The sequence below is a fragment of the Galeopterus variegatus genome, unplaced genomic scaffold (assembly GCF_000696425.1).
Source record: "Galeopterus variegatus unplaced genomic scaffold, G_variegatus-3.0.2 Scaffold1035, whole genome shotgun sequence".
NCBI classification, from domain to species: domain Eukaryota; kingdom Metazoa; phylum Chordata; class Mammalia; order Dermoptera; family Cynocephalidae; genus Galeopterus; species Galeopterus variegatus.
Genome location: NW_007727146.1, coordinates 338,147 through 356,843, shown reverse-complemented (window position 1 = coordinate 356,843; position 18,697 = coordinate 338,147). Strand labels below are relative to the sequence as shown.

Genomic DNA, 18,697 nt, shown 5'->3' with positions numbered 1-18,697 from the left:
ATTTCACCAGGAAATTTATTTTTTAGCCTATTATCTCTTTCAAAAAAAAAAAAAAACGAATATTCAATTTCATTAGGCACTATGACTAGAAAAGCAAGCATTAGTTTGTAAAGAAAAATAAGAATACGGTCCTTTTAATTGTGAACGCCTCTACAGGATCTAAATCTGGTGCTCAAGAAAAAATGTTGCCTCTGATGTTTTCTTCCCATAATTACAGTGTAACAGAGGCCACCTTAATGTTCCCTCTTCATATTAGAAACAATAAGCTGAAACTGCCTCTCAGCACAGAGCCCTGGTGCCAGTACTAGAGAACATATATTCAAGAACTGAATTTGTAAGTAAACCACCATTTCCTTGTAAAAATGCATAGGGTAGCACCAGTAATTAAATACCAAGTCTAGCACAATGCATGAGGCATGAGGATTCAGAGCTGTTGCTTTTTAAACAGCTGTTTCCCCAAAGAAAAGGCAATTCCTGGTACACAAAAGTAAAACAGTAATCTTTTTACATCACTGTGCATAAAGACGTACAAGTCTCCCAGAACCTGGGAGGCCAGTCTCACAAGACAGCATCTAGGTTGATGGCTTTCCTCCTCGGGTGACCAGCGACACATGGACACCCAGCGTGTGTCTGCGAGCTGGTTCCACACCATCCACCCGGGTTTAGGGCCCAGGCTTACTTTCTGTTGACAAAACGCACGTGGATGGGCTCCGCTGGTGTCAGAAGCCCGTGGGTTTTTGCACGAATAGGTTTAGTCTGAGAAGATGTTTTGATCTCAAAATGTTGAAGCAACTAAGAATAAAAAGAGAGAGAAGGGTTAAAAATTAGGACAGCAGAAAATTCTCAGTGCTCCCTGAACGCTTCTCCTCCTCTTACTGAAGGGAGAGGAGCCAAGGCGGAGCACGTGCACGTCCACTTCGGAGGCCACCGGGTTGCTCAGTCGGTGTGATGCCGGCCACTAGGAAAGAGCACCAGGTCTTGTACAGGAGCCTGACCTGTCCCCTGAGCAACTGCGAAGCCAGCATGACAGATACGCAGGCAGAATGCTCCAGTAACTCAGGTTTTATTTGCCATCTCAACATTCTACCTCTATCGCTTCCATTGTAGGTCTGGATAAAGAAAGTATCAAAGGAGCAAGGAGAAATGGGGAACAAAGTGGAATTCCAGGGCTCCTGCTGGTTCCACTTCGGACATGATGCAGACACGGCAGCAGGGGAGCCGGGGTGACAAGGTGAACCATCGAACAGACTCCGTCATGTTGAAACATTCTGGATTTGCACCTTTGACCCCATTTCTCAGTTCTACAGTTCAAAGGTAGAACCAGCCCTGCCTCCCTCCTAGGGCAAAACTGAAAAGTACCTAAATGGTGAGTTTTGAAGAACATCAAAGTACCCATCAGCCTAAAGCAATAATCTGCCCCACCAACTGGCCAGGGCATGATGTTCAAAGTCACCCCTGGGCCTAGGGAACAGAAGGCAACCTGATGTAAAGACTTCTGTCAAAATAAGTTCCTGGAGATGGGGAGGGCCTTGTTTTCAGCCCATTGGGACAGTGCAGGAGGCAGATAAACCACTAACAGCATGGTCTTCTACCTGTGACCCAGTCTGTCCCTGCCCTGCACTGACTCTCCAGCCTCACCTCCCAGACAAAGAAGCTGGGAGGGCTGGGGCTCCAGAATGGAGTCAGGCAGGGGTCAGGGGTCAGGCAGGGCTCAGGGGTCAGGCCTGCAATGGGGACATGTGCTGAACTCATTCCCTTGTCACTGGATTAAAGAACCAAGTTGAATGGTGTGTCCTCAGGCAGCTCCATAATGTCGGCATCCAGATGGCTTCATCTAAACACCTAACCTCTGACCTTCTGCTCTGACCTTGCAGAATTACTTGATCATTCCCATGCAACAGAAGGAGGACTTGCATGTAGGTCTTTCTTCCTTTCTGAGTGGGCAGTATGTGCTCACTGAAAAAATTTAAACTATACAGGAGACACAGAAGCAAAAAAACAAAGCTCTCTCTCCCACCTCGAGTCTCCACCTCCCAAAGAGCTGGGGTGTATCTTCTAAACATTCTTCTCTGCAATACAAATATCTTGTTCCTGATTTTACTCTTCTGCCCAGTAGCCTATCAGCATGTTTACTGAACTGCTGGGTAGACACCACTAATTTGGTTAAGGAAGGCCTTCTGTTGCTGGTGTGCCAAGAGATTTTCTTCATGAACAGGTGTTTGATTTTGTCAGTTATCTTTTGGGACAGCTGTATCATTTTTCTCCTGAATTATACTGACAGAGTTTCTCGTGGTGGACCATCCTTGCATTCCTGAATACACCTGATTGGGTACGGATGTGTTTCTGTTTTACACATTGTTAGATTCAGCTAGCCAATTTTTCATTTAGGACATTTTTCAATTCCATTAATAAATCGGATTGGCCTATAGGTTTGAATATCAGGTTATGCAAGTCTCATAAAATGAGACTTCCTTTTTGTGTTCTCTATTTGCATATTTACTGGAGGTTTGATAAAACTTGCCGGTAAAACTGTCTAGATCCAGAACATTTGGGGGGATAGATCTTTTTATCATGGACTCACATCTTAGGTCTGTTCTCTTTCCTTTGAGTCAATTTGGGTAATTTACATTTCTTCTAGTTTGTATGTTTTAAGTCTTCAAATTTATTGGCATAAAGCTGTTTGTGGTATTTTCTGGATTTAACAAAAATCATCTACTGCATTTGTAGTTGTGTCTCCTCAGTTATTCCCAGTACTATTTGTCTGTGCCTTCTCTCCTTTTTTGTTTTTTTTCTCAGCAATTATAAATAATGATGTTCTTTTTCTATAGTTGCACAGGCAGAAATGAGGACTCTTTAAGTAAAAACTTCAGCAGGTATATCTGTATGTTAACAGCAGCAAACAAACAAAATCCCCAAACACCCCATTTCTAATCCTCTTCCAACTCCACGCATCTGCAGGAGACTCCAGGCTGAGCAGCTTCTGCACAAGGCTGCAGGCTGCACCCCAGCTGCTCCCTCTTGCTCTTGGGAGTCTCCTCTGGTTCTTCGGGCAGTCACAGCCTAGGAGGCGGTAAGCCTCCTGCTGCTGATTAAACTTGACTCTCAGTAGAAAATGCCTCTGCCTGACCAGGATGTGGCTGCAGAATGTACAGCAGCGTTTTAGGGGCTAAGCCCTCCTGAAAACACTCCCTGGGCAGACCCCTAGTGTAGGTGCCTGGAGAACAGTAACACCTTCTCCTTCTTTGGCACAGACTCTGTGCATCAGCTCCTCACACAACTATGAGGCAGGGATTTGGCCCCTTTTGTGGACGAGGTGACAGGCTCAGAAGGGCTGAGGAATCTGCCCAAGGTCCCACAGCCAGTGAGCAGCAGAGCTGGGATTGGAGCCCACTTGCCCTAAGCCCTTCCACACCACACAGAGCTGCCGCTCCCATGGACCCAACTGGGCTTGGGCCCTGGGGGCCAAAAGGCCCGCCCTTTCCAAGGACAGCTTCACTGGCAGCAGTAGCCGCTCGGCCACCCACATCCCTCTTGGTACCACCGGCCCCACCCAGCAGAGCCTCATTGGCCACTGTGCTTCCCCCGCCAGGGCAAGCCCTGGGCCGGTTGGGCGCTCTCCCCACACCTCCTTCTGTGCCTGCTCCCCAGCCGGTAGCACTCACCTTCTCCAGCTTTTGGTGACTTCCCCGGGCCTGACCACCCAAATCCCTCTCTCCCTCCTCCGAGCCAGCCAGGCTGCCCTGTTCCTTTACACTCCCTTAAACCACCTTCCATGAAGGTCCCAGGCCCTCAGTGCTACACTCTGAGATCCCTGCGAGTCTGGACAAAGGCCCCTGCATACGACCCCATCCTGCACCTGCCACTGCGTGACTTGGCAAGTGACTCCAACTTTCTGAGCCTTGGTTTCCTCGCCAGCAAAAAGGGGATATTGTGTCACCAGGCGATCCTCATGTTCTTCCTATACTCAGAGTCAATGACAGCAGCTCCAAAACCTTGGGCCAAGGTTTCCCATTGCTGAATAGGTTACTGTTTGTCTTCCCAAACTTGCAGGGGAGGCTAATGGGTAGAATTTTCTCTGATACAGGCTTTTTCTTTTATAAAATTTCCTTCAGATGTTATACAGTTCATGCGATAGCCTGAACTCAGATGTAGTACAAACACAAAATTACATGTTTTAATGTTTAAGGATTAACATGGAAGGTATTCTCTAACAAAACCTAAGACCTCTTGATGTTTCACAACCTAAAAAGCTTTAGAGCAACTGCTCCGTATAAAAGGCTAATTCAAGTAAACAAAGGAGGCAGTAAGAGGGTCACTATGGATTGAATTGTGTCCTCCAAAGTTCCATGATTAGAAACTTGACCCCCACTGTGATTGTTAAGTGGGTGGGAAATCCTATTATGGTAATGAAAGGTGGGGCCTTGAAGAGGTGATTAGATTGTGAGAACCATGCCCTAGTGAATGGATTAATCCACTGATGGTTTAATGGTGGTCACAGGTGGTTCTGATGGCTTTAAAAGGACAACACGAGAAGATCACTCTCTCTCTGTTGAAGCCATCCACCATGTGACACCCTGCATTACTATAAAGTCACCATCAACAAGGCCCTCACCAGATGTGTTCCCTGAACTTTGGACTTCCCAGCCTCCAAAACTGTAAGCAATAAATATTGTTTCTTTATGAGTTACCCGGTTTCAGTATTTTGTTATAAGCAAAAGGACTGATACAAGGGTCAAGTGTGACTTCCTTTTGGTGGCCTGCTGGGGATGCCTGAGAGGCAGCAACTGACCTACAGAAACAGCCATTAGAGCTGTCGGGGGAGCCCCCACACCCCACCCTGTCCACTTCCCTAGACCGCCGAGGTTTCTCAGAGTGTGGCCCATGTACCACTGGTGTCAGTGTCAGCTGGGGGCCCCAGCCTGGGAGTCTGTACTTTAAGGAGCTCCCTGGTGGCTTTTATGCTCCATAATGTTTGAGGATGACTCACTTGACATCCTCCCATTCCCCTCTCTCTGGAACTCCCTGTGTGATGGAGGATTGCTGAGCCCTGGGCCCCTACAGCCTCCCTGTGACACACACACACCACAAAGGTCTTCAGTCTCCAACATCTCTACCTCTGCCCGCATGATTCCAAGGAGGAAAGAAACAAGGCAAGTGGCCATGGGGTTAAAGATGGTGACTGCCAGGAGTGGCATTTTAAAACCTAAAAGGAATCTAATGCAAAGCTCTTGCTTTTAGGTTTTCAAAACCACGATTTCTTTTTTAAATGAAAAGTCCAGTTGAGCCCAGTAACAGCAGCCGAGCCCACAGCCGGCATTCAGCTCCACACAAACCTGGATCACGACGAGGTGAATCTCCAGCTCTGCAATTCTCCGCCCAATGCAGCTGCGGACCCCATAACCAAAGGGGATGGACCCAAAATTGTCTACTCTGTCCAGGTCTCCTCTGCGCAGCCAGCGCTCAGGCCAGAACTCCTTGGCCCGGGGGAAGTTCTCATCCTCGTAGGATGTGGCGTAGTGGCACAGAGCCAGCTGGGTCTGAGGAAGCCATTTGTAACAGAAAAGGAAGAAAGAACGGGATCACGCCAGAGCACAGCCCAGAGCCCTAGATGGACAGTCCCTCTGGAGATGCTCCCCACCAGGCACCCACTTAAGGTCCATGAAGACCCAGGACAGCAGCTCCTCCTTCCCTTCACACTTCACCCTCCACCCCTGATGCCAGTGCAGCCACTGAGAAGACAATCCAAGACCTTCAGAAACTCCCCAGGAGGGGACCCGCTGCTTCCACAGGGCCTGCAGGAGAAGGGGGCATGGGCCTGTGGACTACAGAAGTGTCTGCTTCACTTCTGAGCAGTAAGATCACAGTCCACCTCCTTGCTCCTAAAGCCCCATCTACATCATAAAATACATGCAGAAGGAAACCTATTGATCTTTGCTTAGGGACAAGGACTTCCTGAATGAAGAAGCAGATTTCCAATTCAGCCATTACTGCACCATCCCGTCCCGCCCCCATGGCCACCAAACTCACGCCTTTGGGAATAAGATACCCGCCAATAACCAGGTCTTCCTGGGTAACCCGGCCATTCCCTGGCAGCACTGGAAACAGCCTGGAAAGAAGCCAACAGGGACAGGAATGGAGTAGTGACTTTTAAAATATCTTATTAAACATTTAGAAATTTAGATATATTTCCATTTCCATTAAAAATTCTAAAAGAGTAAAACATGGTGCAGTGTCAGCTAAAAAATTTGGCAAGACCTTTGTGGCTCCTTAGACAGCTCTGCCTAGCGAATTCTCTGAGGAATGTGAAAAAGGTTCCAAGGTCAAAAACATTTGCAAAACACAAAGCAAAGCCTTCAACATGCTATTGTGTTCCCAAGAGGGGAAATTCCCAGTTTCTGATATTTTCCGTGACCACTGGACCACTTTATCAAGGAATAGTTCATAGGACTCAGGGTGCCATGAAATACATTTTGAGAAATGCTACTTCAGCTATCGGGTTGTCTCAGAGAGCTGGTCCTAAGAAAACTCTGAATATAACCTTAATTATCAAACACCAGTAAACCACCCAGGCAGCTCCTTTTCTTTTTTTTTGTTTGTTTGTTTGTTTGTTTTTGCTTTTGTTTTGACATTAAACAGCAAGCATATAGATTGAGGATGCGATACAAATGGCAGCATCACTACCAAATCAGGTCTGAAGGAATTCTCTTAGTGTATACTACGGCAGGGAACCTTTGCTCTGAGTCCTGGCGTCTCCTCCACAGCAGAATGCTGTGTTTAGAGTCCCTTGACTTCACAGGGGTTAGGAAGTTCACTGGTCACCTAATCCCACCTCCCACCCAAACCATCCCCCCACCCAAGGCAACCCACCTTCCTCCCGCTCCAGCTATTCCAACTGTCAGTCAATCCCTGCCTGGGAGTAAACGCGCCTCACCGTGTGGCGTCTCCAATCCAGACTAAGATGTTCACACAAGAACCATAGCATTTTGTAAACAGGTCTGATAATTAGCCAAGCAGCTCAAAGTACTTTTCTGACAAATCAATCTTGCTCCACTTTATCTTCAGAGGAGCAAAGTCAAAAAGGGATGAATCCAGGAACATGGTGGGAAACACCTGAGGTAACAACTGGCTAAAGCAGGGACAATGTTACAGGACTGCTCCAAAGATCTCTAAGCAGAGCGATAATATTTCAACCCATAAGACAGAACAGCCTTTCTGCTATTCTGACAAGAGCAGGGAGGAAGTGAAGACAGTTCTGAACACTCCCTTCCTGAACAGTTGAGCTGCTGAGGTGAGTTGGAGGACTGGTTATGATAAAGAACCAGAGACTTAGAGGGCACATTTTGTTGACATGAATTTGGGTGAGCCTTTTACCTCAGGGTCTCCTTAAGGAGCGCTCTGACCAGTGGGACTTTGGGGACATCCGCTGCGGTTGGAACATGCCTTTCCCCCAAATTCTTGAGTATCTCCCGGTACACCATCTGCTGCACAGCCGGGTGCCTCGCCAGGAGATACACCGCCCAGGACAGCGTGAACGACGTCTGGCAGGAGAAAGCGGCAGACACCGTGGTGAGAAGGCCGAGGCCTTACACAGCAGGCAGCGTCACGCACGAATAAATGCAGGCGCGGAGCCCTCCTCAGGCAATCCTGCCGTAGCATGTGATGTCTTACCCAAACAAGAGTCTTTGCCGGAGTCCACGCCAGAAAAGCCAAACAAATATTTTTGGAAAGTAGCATCGACTCTATGACTCAAGTACTGCTGTCATGAAAAGCCAAAGAAAAAAGTATTTTGGAACTTTTTTCAACCGTTGGAGAGCAATATGTCTCCTCTTCAGTAGAGCCTGAGGGACACAGGGTCTATTGGTCAGGCCTGGAAGTTCTGCCTGGACCATCGTGTGACCTTCTCTTCCGGGGTTGTTGGTTTTTGCTAGAAAGAGGAGACTGCCCACCAGCATCCCACAAGCCCAAGATGGCTGGGCCAGCCTGCTCTGACCACCTAATCTAGAGATGGGGAGTGTTCAAAGGACTATTAGTGAGCCATTGTTCGCCTGCATTTATCACGCAAAGTCAACACAGAGCGATTGAATAGCTCATCTGTGCAAAGCAGTATCATTTTTTATGCCACTTTTCAGACTAAAGAATTACATTTCCTGTTATTGAGAATAACGCTATTTTATTCTCCTAGATCCCAAGATTTTCACTAAAATCAATACTATCATCTATGTAATTGTATTTCACTCCCTTACAAACATGGTATCCACAGTATAAATGCCTTTCTTTTATTTAAAAAAAAAATCTATCAAGTAGGCCATATTGATATAATTTCCCTGTAATAAGCACTACAGTTGTTCCTGGGCATCTTCAGGGCATTGGTTGCAGAACCTCCCCATGGGCATCCAAATCCTTTGTAGTATTTACATATAACATATAAACATCCTCCTGTATACTTTAAATCATCTCTAGATTACTTATAATAACTAGCACAATTAGATGCTATGTAAATAGTTGATGCACTGTATTTTTGTGTCATTTTTTATTATTGTATCGTTACTTTTTTTCAATATTTTCAATCCATAAATGGTTGAATCCGCAGACACAGAACCCACAGATACAGAACGCATGGATATGGAAGGCTGACAGTGTATATGTGGTAGGTATATCCATATAATGGAATGCTACTCAGTAATAAAAAAGAATCAATTACTGTATAGGCTACCACATGGATGAACCTCAGTTGCAAAAGAGCACATACTGAATGATTCTGTTTATATACATTTTTAGAAAAATGTGGTGGTTTCATAAATAATTGCATGTATCAACAATCTGTATCGAATTGTGAAGTTTAAATGGCTGAAATCTATTGTGTATAAATTATACTGCAATAAAGCTGATTTTTTAAAATGAGTATGAAGTCATAAGCATTTGTCTCCTGGCTTCTGTCCTAGGATGCTAAAAGGAAACTGGTCCCTTCTCAACTCCACTTCATTGTGATGCTCCTAGTCACCGCCAGGGGGCAGGAGGTACAAGTGTGTCCTAACAAGCTCAAGGCTGATTCCCTTCACTGTTCAAGGGTTGACTTAATTTAAGCAAATCCACACCATCCATCACATAGTTAATACAAATTTACATTGATTGTATCATTTAGCTTGCATTTAATTTATATGTTTTTTTGTTTTATTGTTACAGAAGATCTATAAGAATAGGGAGTTTATACATTTTTTTTTCTTTTCTGCGCTTAGGTGACACCATAATAAAAATAATGTCAACCCTGGGTTTTTTTTCTCCCTTTAGAAGGGATGTCTGTGCCTTTCCTTGTGGAAAGGAAAAGTACTTGTGGAAAGGAAAAGCGACCAGGTTGGTTGTTTAGTTTTCCCACCTGTTTAATGAAGCCAATGACCCCACCTTCGGAAGCTGTGAGACTGGAAGGGTGTTCATGGAAGTGTTTTGGAAACAGCAAAGCACCATGCCATTTTGATCCTTACTTCCAACTTTAGCACCCCACTCCAGCCCAGTGCTCCCCTCGTTTCCCACCAGAAATCTCACTCGACTGACTTGCCTTCCACCAGTTACAGAAAGCAAGAGCCTGCTTTTTCCTGTTCCACCACTTCCTTTTAGCAAATTTTAGAGCTTCTCTGTACCTATACCCACATATATATCATTTTCATGCATAAATACATATATCCTTTTACACATATGCTCTTGGAAGGCACTTGGCTCCCCATCCTCCTTGGACCACACCACCCCCAGCCAAGTAACCCATGCTAACAGCCTGGGGTGAACCCTGCAGTCTCTTCTCCGTGTCCACACAATCGCTTACAGATGTGCCCCTGCACATACAGGGAGGGGCGGTGCCACCATGTTTCACCAACGAGAGCACAGTTTACACACTTATCTGAATCTTCATTTCTCGCTTAGTAGCATGTGGAATTCCCTCCACGTCAACCAGCAGTGCTCTGTTTCATTCCGATACTGAACCCTCCTATGTCATAGTATATTATTCAGCTGCTAAACTAATGGATTCTATTCACTAGGATTTTATTTTACATTAATATATACACACATATGCATACATATTCTTACATCAAACTATTTATCAAAGTTTTCTTTCCTTAAACTCTCTTTAGTAGGTTTTGGTTTTAAAGTGATGCTGGTTCTATAAAACAAATTGAGGACAAATTAAACAAATTGCTGGCTTTACTGGAATATTTTAAATAAATAAGGTTTTTAATGTCCGTGCCCTCTTCATGTCTGATATCATGAAACAATAAACACAATGTATGCAAGCAAGGGATGATTTTTAAACGTTAAAACGTCATTACTTTGTGTGTATGGTAATGGAACTGTGGTTATGCTTTTCACAGAATTCTTCATGCACCTTAGACTCACATTTTATATGTATGTAGAGTTTTCTCCTGGAGCTTTTCAGCAGTGAAGCCGGCCTTTTGCTAGTACAAATGTGTATAGTGTGCTTAAATTATCTGCCTTAAAAGTATACAACTTCCAGCAGAGTATTAGGAAGGGATTCATGTGCTTTGTTTATTGGGGAAACAGACTCCCACAGACTCACCGTGTCGACGCCAGCCAGCAGCATCTCAGTGACATTGGCGTAGATCTCCTCCAGTGTCAGCGCCTGGCTAAGGAAGAGGTATGTGAGAAGTCCCCCGCTCACCCTCTCGCCTCGGTCCACTTGGCACTGTATGTCCCTCAACTTGTTGTCAACATGAATTTGGCCTGTTTGAAAACAGTATTTCTTTTGAAAGAAGTTTGGGTTGAGAATCACCTTTGCAATCTCAATTTCCTCTTCACCCTCCCAGTAACTTAACTAAACCAGTGGCAGGTGACAGAGGCTAAGGAAACCCAGAGTCATCTATCGTCACTGTGGGGCTTCATTCATACACTTGCTTGTGTAAATGAATGAAAGATTTAAGACAAGCTAAGTATTTCTTCCTTTTTGAAAACAATGTATAAGATATTTGCAAATGTTTGCCTTACCAATCCAGTGGCCACAAAAGTTATTTATATAATATGGAGTAACAAGAACGCAGATTCCTTTTCCCCCCACTATGCTTCCCGCAGAGGAAATGAATCGATGAGGGGAAGAAGCCTTGTGTTATTGTCTGAGGTGTTACCATAAAATGACAGAAGCACACTATATACATCAGAACCTATATATTCAAATGAATGTTGATCTTCAAAAGACACCGTAGGACACCTTCAGTGTTAGCATTGCTCTAAAACAGTATCGTGAGCATTTTGGAAATCATTTTTTTCCTTTTGGAAATGCTTTTATAGTAAAAACTTTCAGCCACATAAGAAAACTAATCTCCTTACTTTGTAGTTTCACCATGAGTTTGAACAAAAATTGTTTTCACCAGATAAGAAACAAATGAATTTGTCTCTTTCCAAAAAGCTGCATTTGGGGGCCGGCCCGGTGGCGCACTGGATGGTGCGCCGCTTGGGTAGCGCGGCGGCGCTCCCGTCAGAGGGTTCGGATCTCACGTACAGACCGGCTCCCGCTCACTGGCTGAGCGAGGCACGGGAGCAACGCCGAGGCTTGCGATCCCGTCGGCGGTCCCCGGTCCGGTACGGGGGCAACACTGAGGGTTGCGATCCGTTGCCGGACACGGAAAAAAAAAAAAAAAGACAAAAAGCTGCATTTGGGGGCCGGCCCGGTGGCGCACTGGATGGTGCGCCGCTTGGGTAGCGCGGCGGCGCTCCCGTCAGAGGGTTCGGATCTCACGTACAGACCGGCTCCCGCTCACTGGCTGAGCGAGGCACGGGAGCAACGCCGAGGCTTGCGATCCCGTCGGCGGTCCCCGGTCCGGTACGGGGGCAACACTGAGGGTTGCGATCCGTTGCCGGACACGGAAAAAAAAAAAAAAAAAGACAAAAAGCTGCATTTGAGAATGTTCGAATGAGAGTGCTCGGGCCTGAAAGTCTCTCAACATTTTAAGCACTGACCCGTTTATTAGATTAACGACCTCAACTCCCATGAATATCTACTTGCACATATCACTGCTAGCATGTTTGTTAAAGTTAAAACAATTTAAAAAGGAAAAATCAGTCACATTACTTGTAGCCACAACACACGTACATGCTTTTTGCTTATTTGAGAAACCAATCTGACCGTCACAATTCCAAATAACAACATGTAGCTACACCCAGCACCCTCTGGCACAGTCACCCACTGGATAAGAGTTGGTCACATGACAAGCAGTGAAGTCAAGTCAGTCTCCTTTACAAAAGTGCCCCTCAATGCTTCTCTTACTGAATTTGAAGAGTCCATCCCAGGACCTGCAGAACTCGCGCCAGGGTTTTGGGATGAGCGGGCGGAGCCATCTGGGGATGGCGCCCGCATACATGGAGGTCTTGAACATGCTGAACATGAGCTCCAGGGCCTCGATGTATTCCACCGTCAGCTGGGGGATGCTGTTTTCCAGGCAGCCCAAACGGCTCTCATAAAGGATGGTGGCCACTCCTAGACGGGAAAGTGAGTTTAAAAGCCGTCTTCTTCTAGATTATTTACCATATCAGTATGCAATAAAAGTAACTTTCAAAAGTGGTTGAGTACCGGCCAGCCACCAAAAAAAAAAAAGCAGTCCCGGTGCCTTTCATGAGTGAGGCATTGTCACTCTTCTCACCTGTGGTTTTCTGTGCGTCCTGAGCTGCAGGGAGTGGGGCACATCGTGCTGACAGATGGCAAGGCCTGACTAGTGCTAGGTAGTGTGAAGGTTGTCAGAACCAACACGAAGTCACCTGTGTCAAACTCTAAGAAAACAGAAAAAAAGAAGGGCCCTCCCTTCTCAGCCTCTGTGCAGACATGCCTATGGTAAGAATTACCACAGAGACTCTCTGAAGGGCTCTTACGCACATATGCCCATAACAAGAACTTTTGTAAGGACCTTTCAAACTGCAGCTTGCTACACTAGTGACAAGCACTGCTAGCTGGATGCACAAGAACAGTTGCCTGATACCGTCTCCGCTAACAGCTGGCTTCAACTCCTGCAATAAGCCCCTGTAACCAATGTTCTCTTTGTTTCAAAACAAATTATGTGTACTTTTCTTTTTTGCCTTTAAAAGCTTCCCCTTGCCTCAACCTCTTTGTACATATATGCCTATGATTCCTACAGCCCGCATATTCCAGATCAGCAAATCCTCTGCACACTCCCAAATAAACTCTTTCTCTTTGGAGAATCTCTCTGTTACTTAGGTTGACAGTACTGTGCACTGTACTGTTACGTCAACATTCATCTGAGTAGCTCCATGAGACACACACTATAAGAAGGAAATGCAAAGACTGAGAGAGTTTAAGGAGCTTGGCTAAGGCTGCACAGGAGGAGGCCATGACAAGACTGAAACTCAGGCCTAAAGGACAAGCCTTTAGGGAGGGTGAGATTTCAGAGCCCTCTGAGATCCTTCTGCCTCATCTCACCCTCCTCTCTACAGTTCGTGGGAATTCTCAGGAAGGTGGAGGCAAAACCCTGATAGAGGGCCTCTTCCTGCCCCTCCTGTCAACTGTGAGTCATCTTTCGGCCACATGCCCAACCTCGAAGGGTTGAAAAGTGGTTCCATGTGGAACCAGGGGAAGCTGAACCCAGCCACAACCAGGTAAAGAGCACACCAAAAACACCATTTCCACGCGGTAGCTCACCATAGCTACCACAACTGCAATGGCTGCCGCAAAAGCAGCTAGTCTCTACAGCAGCAGTCACAGCCACCGTGCAGATGGCATGCCAGACTCAACTTCATTGACACACAGAGAGGCACCAGCGGAGACCAAAAAAAAAAAAAAAACAAAGAAGAGATCTTCTCTCTCCACAAAGCACACTCCAGAGTAATAGAAGCAGCATCTGATTTATAATAATAGGGCAGGACTTAATCACACCTGTCTCAGTACTATACAGATCATCTAGGCAACAAACCAACAGAGGAACAGTTAATCTATCAGATGGAGAGAACAAATCTATGGTTATTAGAGGGGGGAGTGGGAGGGGGAGCAGAAGGGAAAAGAGAAGAGATTGGATAAGGGGTATAAAAAATAAGTACGATTTGTAACAATGAATACGCTAAGAAAATAAATAAATAATATTAAATTTTTAAAAAAATTTTTAAAGTTAAAAAAACAAAAACAAAAACAGAGAAAAGAAAAAGAAAAGTGACTCCACGTGGCCAGAAAGCAGAGCTCAGACCCAGAGAGCTAAAGGAGCAGAGGAAATGACCTCAAAGAATCAGTGAAGTGTTTAAAACTCACTTTACTGGTGATTTTGTTTCTATTTTTAGAGAATATTACTATCAGAACTTTAAAAAGTTAACCTAAGAGTTAAATTTGAAGTAAGGTAAGCTCATTTTACAAAAAAAGGTTGATCCGTTGGTTAGAGCCTGTTGTTATAACACCAAGGTCAAGTGCTTGGTTCCCCTTACCGGCCAGCCGCCACAAATAAATAAATAAATATGAGAACGTCCTCCAAAATATATGTTTAAGTAAAGAGCAAGGTACAGAGCAATATGTTTGGTATGCAACTATTCATTTCTTAAAAATAAAACTAAGGGCCGGCCCGGTGGCGCACTCGGTAGAGTGCGGCACTTGGGAGTGCGGCGGCGCTCCCGCCGAGGGTTCGGATCCCATATAGAGACCGGTCCGCTCACTGGTTGAGCGCGGTGCGGGTGTGACACCGAGGGTTGCAATCCCGTTGCCAGTCACGAAAAAAGACAAAAAGGAAAAAAATAAAAATAATATATGCAGTTCCTCGTATGTGTGTACAACTTGACGGATACATAAGAAACGGGAGAGCTTAGCGGCATTCAGGAAAGAGGGAGAATTTTCACTGAGTACCTTTTGGTTTTGATATTTGAATCATGGGAATGTACTATCCATCCAACATTGATTTGAAAAGCTAGAGTGACTTTGTAGTAGATCCCCTTTAAACATGGTTCCTTTTTTTAAATTATGCCAAGATGTGTTAGGAACATGGATTCTTGAGTTAAACAGACCTGGGTTAGAAACTAACTTTCTGCCTCTGAAAAATAGGGGGTGGCATGTAATCTTGAGCAAGTTCTTTTTTTAAGTCTCGGTTTCCCCATTTGTGAACAGCAGTGACACAGCTGGTTCATGTTAGCTCTGTGGGGATCACACCCATGTGTGTGCTGGGCTTAGCACCGTGCTGGGGGTACAAGACATTCCCAGTGAGTGGTAACTGCTATTTTTGGCAAGTGTCCATCCTTCCATCCTTCCCACCTCCTGACTCCACCTCACTCACCTTCCATTGAATATTTGAAGAAAAGGTCATTGACATTGGTCACAGTTTCTCCATCTTCTGCCTGGCTCCTGAGGATATAGATTCTTTTAATTAAATCCGCAATAACTTGGTTAACTTCTTCAGAAAAAATGGCCACATCTTTTGGTTTCAGAATTCTTTGTCTCAATACACTTCTCATCTTGAGCCACTGTTCACCCTCCCTAGAAGAATAAAATGAGTTTCAAATAATCTTACTTACACTGACTTATTCTGGGAAGGAATTCAAGGAATGTCTGAAAAAAATTTCCAGTATGTAAAAAAAACTTCCAGGCCATAAAGAATCAATAAGATCTGCCAGTCAAAATGGAATCGAGATGGGAAAGACTCTGCTGGGAAGAAGGAGAAATGACTGCAGCCCTGGAGCCTGTCAGAGCTTAAGCTGTTGCCCTGGAAGCAAACTTTAAGAGGAAAATGACCACCAGGAATCATCTTTAGTAAAAGTCATATGATTTTCTTTGAAAAACCTTGAAAGAATATTATAATAAAGACATGAGACTATTGATGAGCAAAAGAGAAAAAAGCGTACAATGTATATATATGTGTGTATATATACATATACATACACATATAAATGACTTAAGCATTAATATTAAAAAAGAGAGAGTGATGCGGCTTGTCACCAGGGCACTGGGGCCTTGGGCTCCCGGCTGCACTTGTGGGTGCACTTGAAGCTGCCCAGTTCCAGCCCTGGAGCAACCCAGGCTGGTGAAGGCGGGACATTGGTGAGGCCCCTGGAGTAGGTCTGAGGAGCCTCTCCAGTTTCCTAGAGGGTCCTGGTAGGACTGAGCCTCGGATGCCCACAAGAGCAGCCCACCCCTCCACACACCCTTTACTGTTCCCTCTACATTGGTGAGGCCCCTGGAGTAGGTCTGAGGAGCCTCTCCAGTTTCCTAGAGGGTCCTGGTGGGACTGAGCCTCGGATGCCCACAAGAGCAGCCCACCCCTCCACACACCCTTTACTGTTCCCTCTCATCCCTGCCTCACTTCCCGACTCCCAAATAAATCACTTGCACACAAAGCCTCGCCTCAGATTCTGCTTTGGAGGACCCATGCTCAGCCAGCCAGTCTCCTGAGCCTGGACGCTCCCCCTCCCTGTGCTAAAGTCACCAGCACCTCCTCGCTCCTCTCAGCAGAAGAGGGTGTCCGGGCACCCACCCAGGCTTTGGAGCCCCTGGTTGGTGGGGCAGAGAACAAAGAGTACTTGCCATAGCCTTCCACCACTCCCACCTCGGGCTGGACATTTAGGAGGAGCTGTTTAATTATTTCCCGCAGGACAGAAATTGAGGGACCCTTGTGACACTGGTCACACTTTCATTCATCTTATCTGAGAAACTGATGGTTGTATTTCTCCCCAGCTCATGTATGCGGACATATACACATCAAATGAGCCGTAAACAGACCCTCCAGCCACAGGATTTGGGCCAGAGGGTCTGCAGACGCTCGTGGTCTCCTCCCTGCCTGGCAGCATACCCATTAGTTCTTAGAAGGCACAGAGGTGTTGGTGAATCTTGCTCAAAATTAATAATCACAGTCTGCTATGAGACGGGAAAACCATCACATGGCGATCAGTGCTGGAGGTGTTTAGCCCTTCCTCAAGGGAATTTTCCCTGGGCCTCCTGAAGTAGCTGACCACCTTCCTTCGCCTGTCCTCAAACAAGGGCTCTGCGAACTTCAGCTCCCTCAGTTGCCACTGAATGACACCTAAAGCCACAAAGCATGCTTGAGAAGAGCATCCCCTAGCAAGTTGACCCACCTCATCCCTGCAGTCAAACCTCTTCACAGAGGAAGGAGAGAGCCCCCACCTGTTCTGCAGCACCTGCGCTTAGGAGATCACACAAGCAGCTACTTGACACTATTGCATTGGGCTTTCTGTGCTTTTTTCAAAGCTGATATTTAAAACCCCAGCATTGGGGGAGGTCCCTCTGAGCTCTCCCTCAGCCCAGGGCTCAGCCTGGCCCACGTACTCACGCTGAGATGAGCCCGGTGGCTCTCCCCCGCAAGCCTCGGTACTCCTGCCAGGACTCCATGTTGGCTCTCTGGGGCGCGGCCCCCTCCGCCCGGAGCACCTGAGCCACCATGTCTCGGTCTGCAATAGATACTACAAACTGAGGACCAAAGTGAGACTTGAAGATTTTTCCATATTCCTGTGTGTGCTTCTGCTGCAATACCAAGGAGAAATCAAAAAAGGAAAAAATACACAGATATGATATACCTTTAACATAAACATTCCTGTGTGTTACAGGAGCAGAAATTTGGGGTGGAGGGAAGCTCTGTATTATACAGAACTGAATCTGAGTAATAACTTTAAATATTCTTGAGATAAATGTATTTTCACCTAATCATATCCATAGATGTCTTTATTCATGAGCAATGTGTTTTAAAATACCTTAGCTGTACGAAGCAACAAGAGAGATGTCATTATGGATGGAGATGAACATTCCAAACCAAACAAGCTCCCCTTTCCCACAGGCCCAGGGCTCCACGTAAGCAGTGCCCAGCCTACTCTGCCGAGTGAGACCTCCGTGGACAATATGTAACAAACCTCTAAAAAATGCCCCCATCAGGGAAATGAGGAAAAAGGCATCTGGATTGGAAAGGGAGAAGTAAAGCTATCTCTATTCACAGATACCATGACCTCACATACAGGAAATCCTAAGGAATCCACTAAAAAACTATTAGAACTAATAAACAAGTTCAGTAAGTTTGTAGGACACAAGATCAATATACAAAAATCAATTGTATTTCTATATACTGGCAATTAAATAATACAGAATGAAATTTAGAAAACAATTCCATTTACAATAGCATCAAAAAGAATAAAATATTTAGAAATAAATTTTACAAAGGAAGTGCAAAACATATACTCTGAAAACTACAAAACATCATTAAAAGAAATTAAAGAAGACCTAAATAAAAAACAAAACATACCATATTCATGGATTGGGAAACTTAATATTGTTAAGATAGAAATACTCCCTGAAGTGATTATAGATTCAGCACAATCTCTGCCAGAATTCCAGCTGGCTTATTTGTAAAAACTGATCTGCTGATCCTTAAATTCATATGAAAATGCAAGGGACCCAGAATAGCCAGAACAATCTTGAAAAAGAACAAAGTTGGAAGAGTCACATTTTCCTATCTCAAAACTTACTACAGGGCCAGCCCAGTGGCGCACTCAGTAGAGTGCGGCGCTTGCGAGCGTGGCGGCGCTCCTGCCAAGGGTTCGATCTCAAAACTTACTACAGGGCCAGCCCAGTGGCGCACTCAGTAGAGTGCGGCGCTTGCGAGGGCGGCGGCGCTCCTGCCAAGGGTTCGGATCCCATATAGAGACCGGTCCGCTCATTGGTTGAGCGCGGTGCAGGTGCGACACCGAGGGTTGCGATCCCGTTGCCGGTCGCGGTACG

General features: G+C 45.6%; 1 protein-coding gene across 1 annotated transcript; it reads right to left on the bottom strand.

Moving 5' to 3' along the window:
• Positions 1-130: 130 nt before the first annotated feature.
• Positions 131-15,453, bottom strand: LOC103591823 (cytochrome P450 27C1). The gene is made up of 7 exons (XM_008574351.1): positions 15,255-15,453; positions 12,266-12,475; positions 10,565-10,728; positions 7,372-7,538; positions 6,028-6,106; positions 5,334-5,537; positions 131-792 (listed from the first exon to the last, which is right to left on the bottom strand). Exons 1-7 carry the CDS (start codon positions 15,430-15,432, stop codon positions 676-678), a joined length of 1,119 nt encoding a protein of 372 aa, XP_008572573.1. The 5' UTR covers positions 15,433-15,453; the 3' UTR covers positions 131-675.
• Between the last annotated feature and the right edge of the window lie 3,244 nt (positions 15,454-18,697).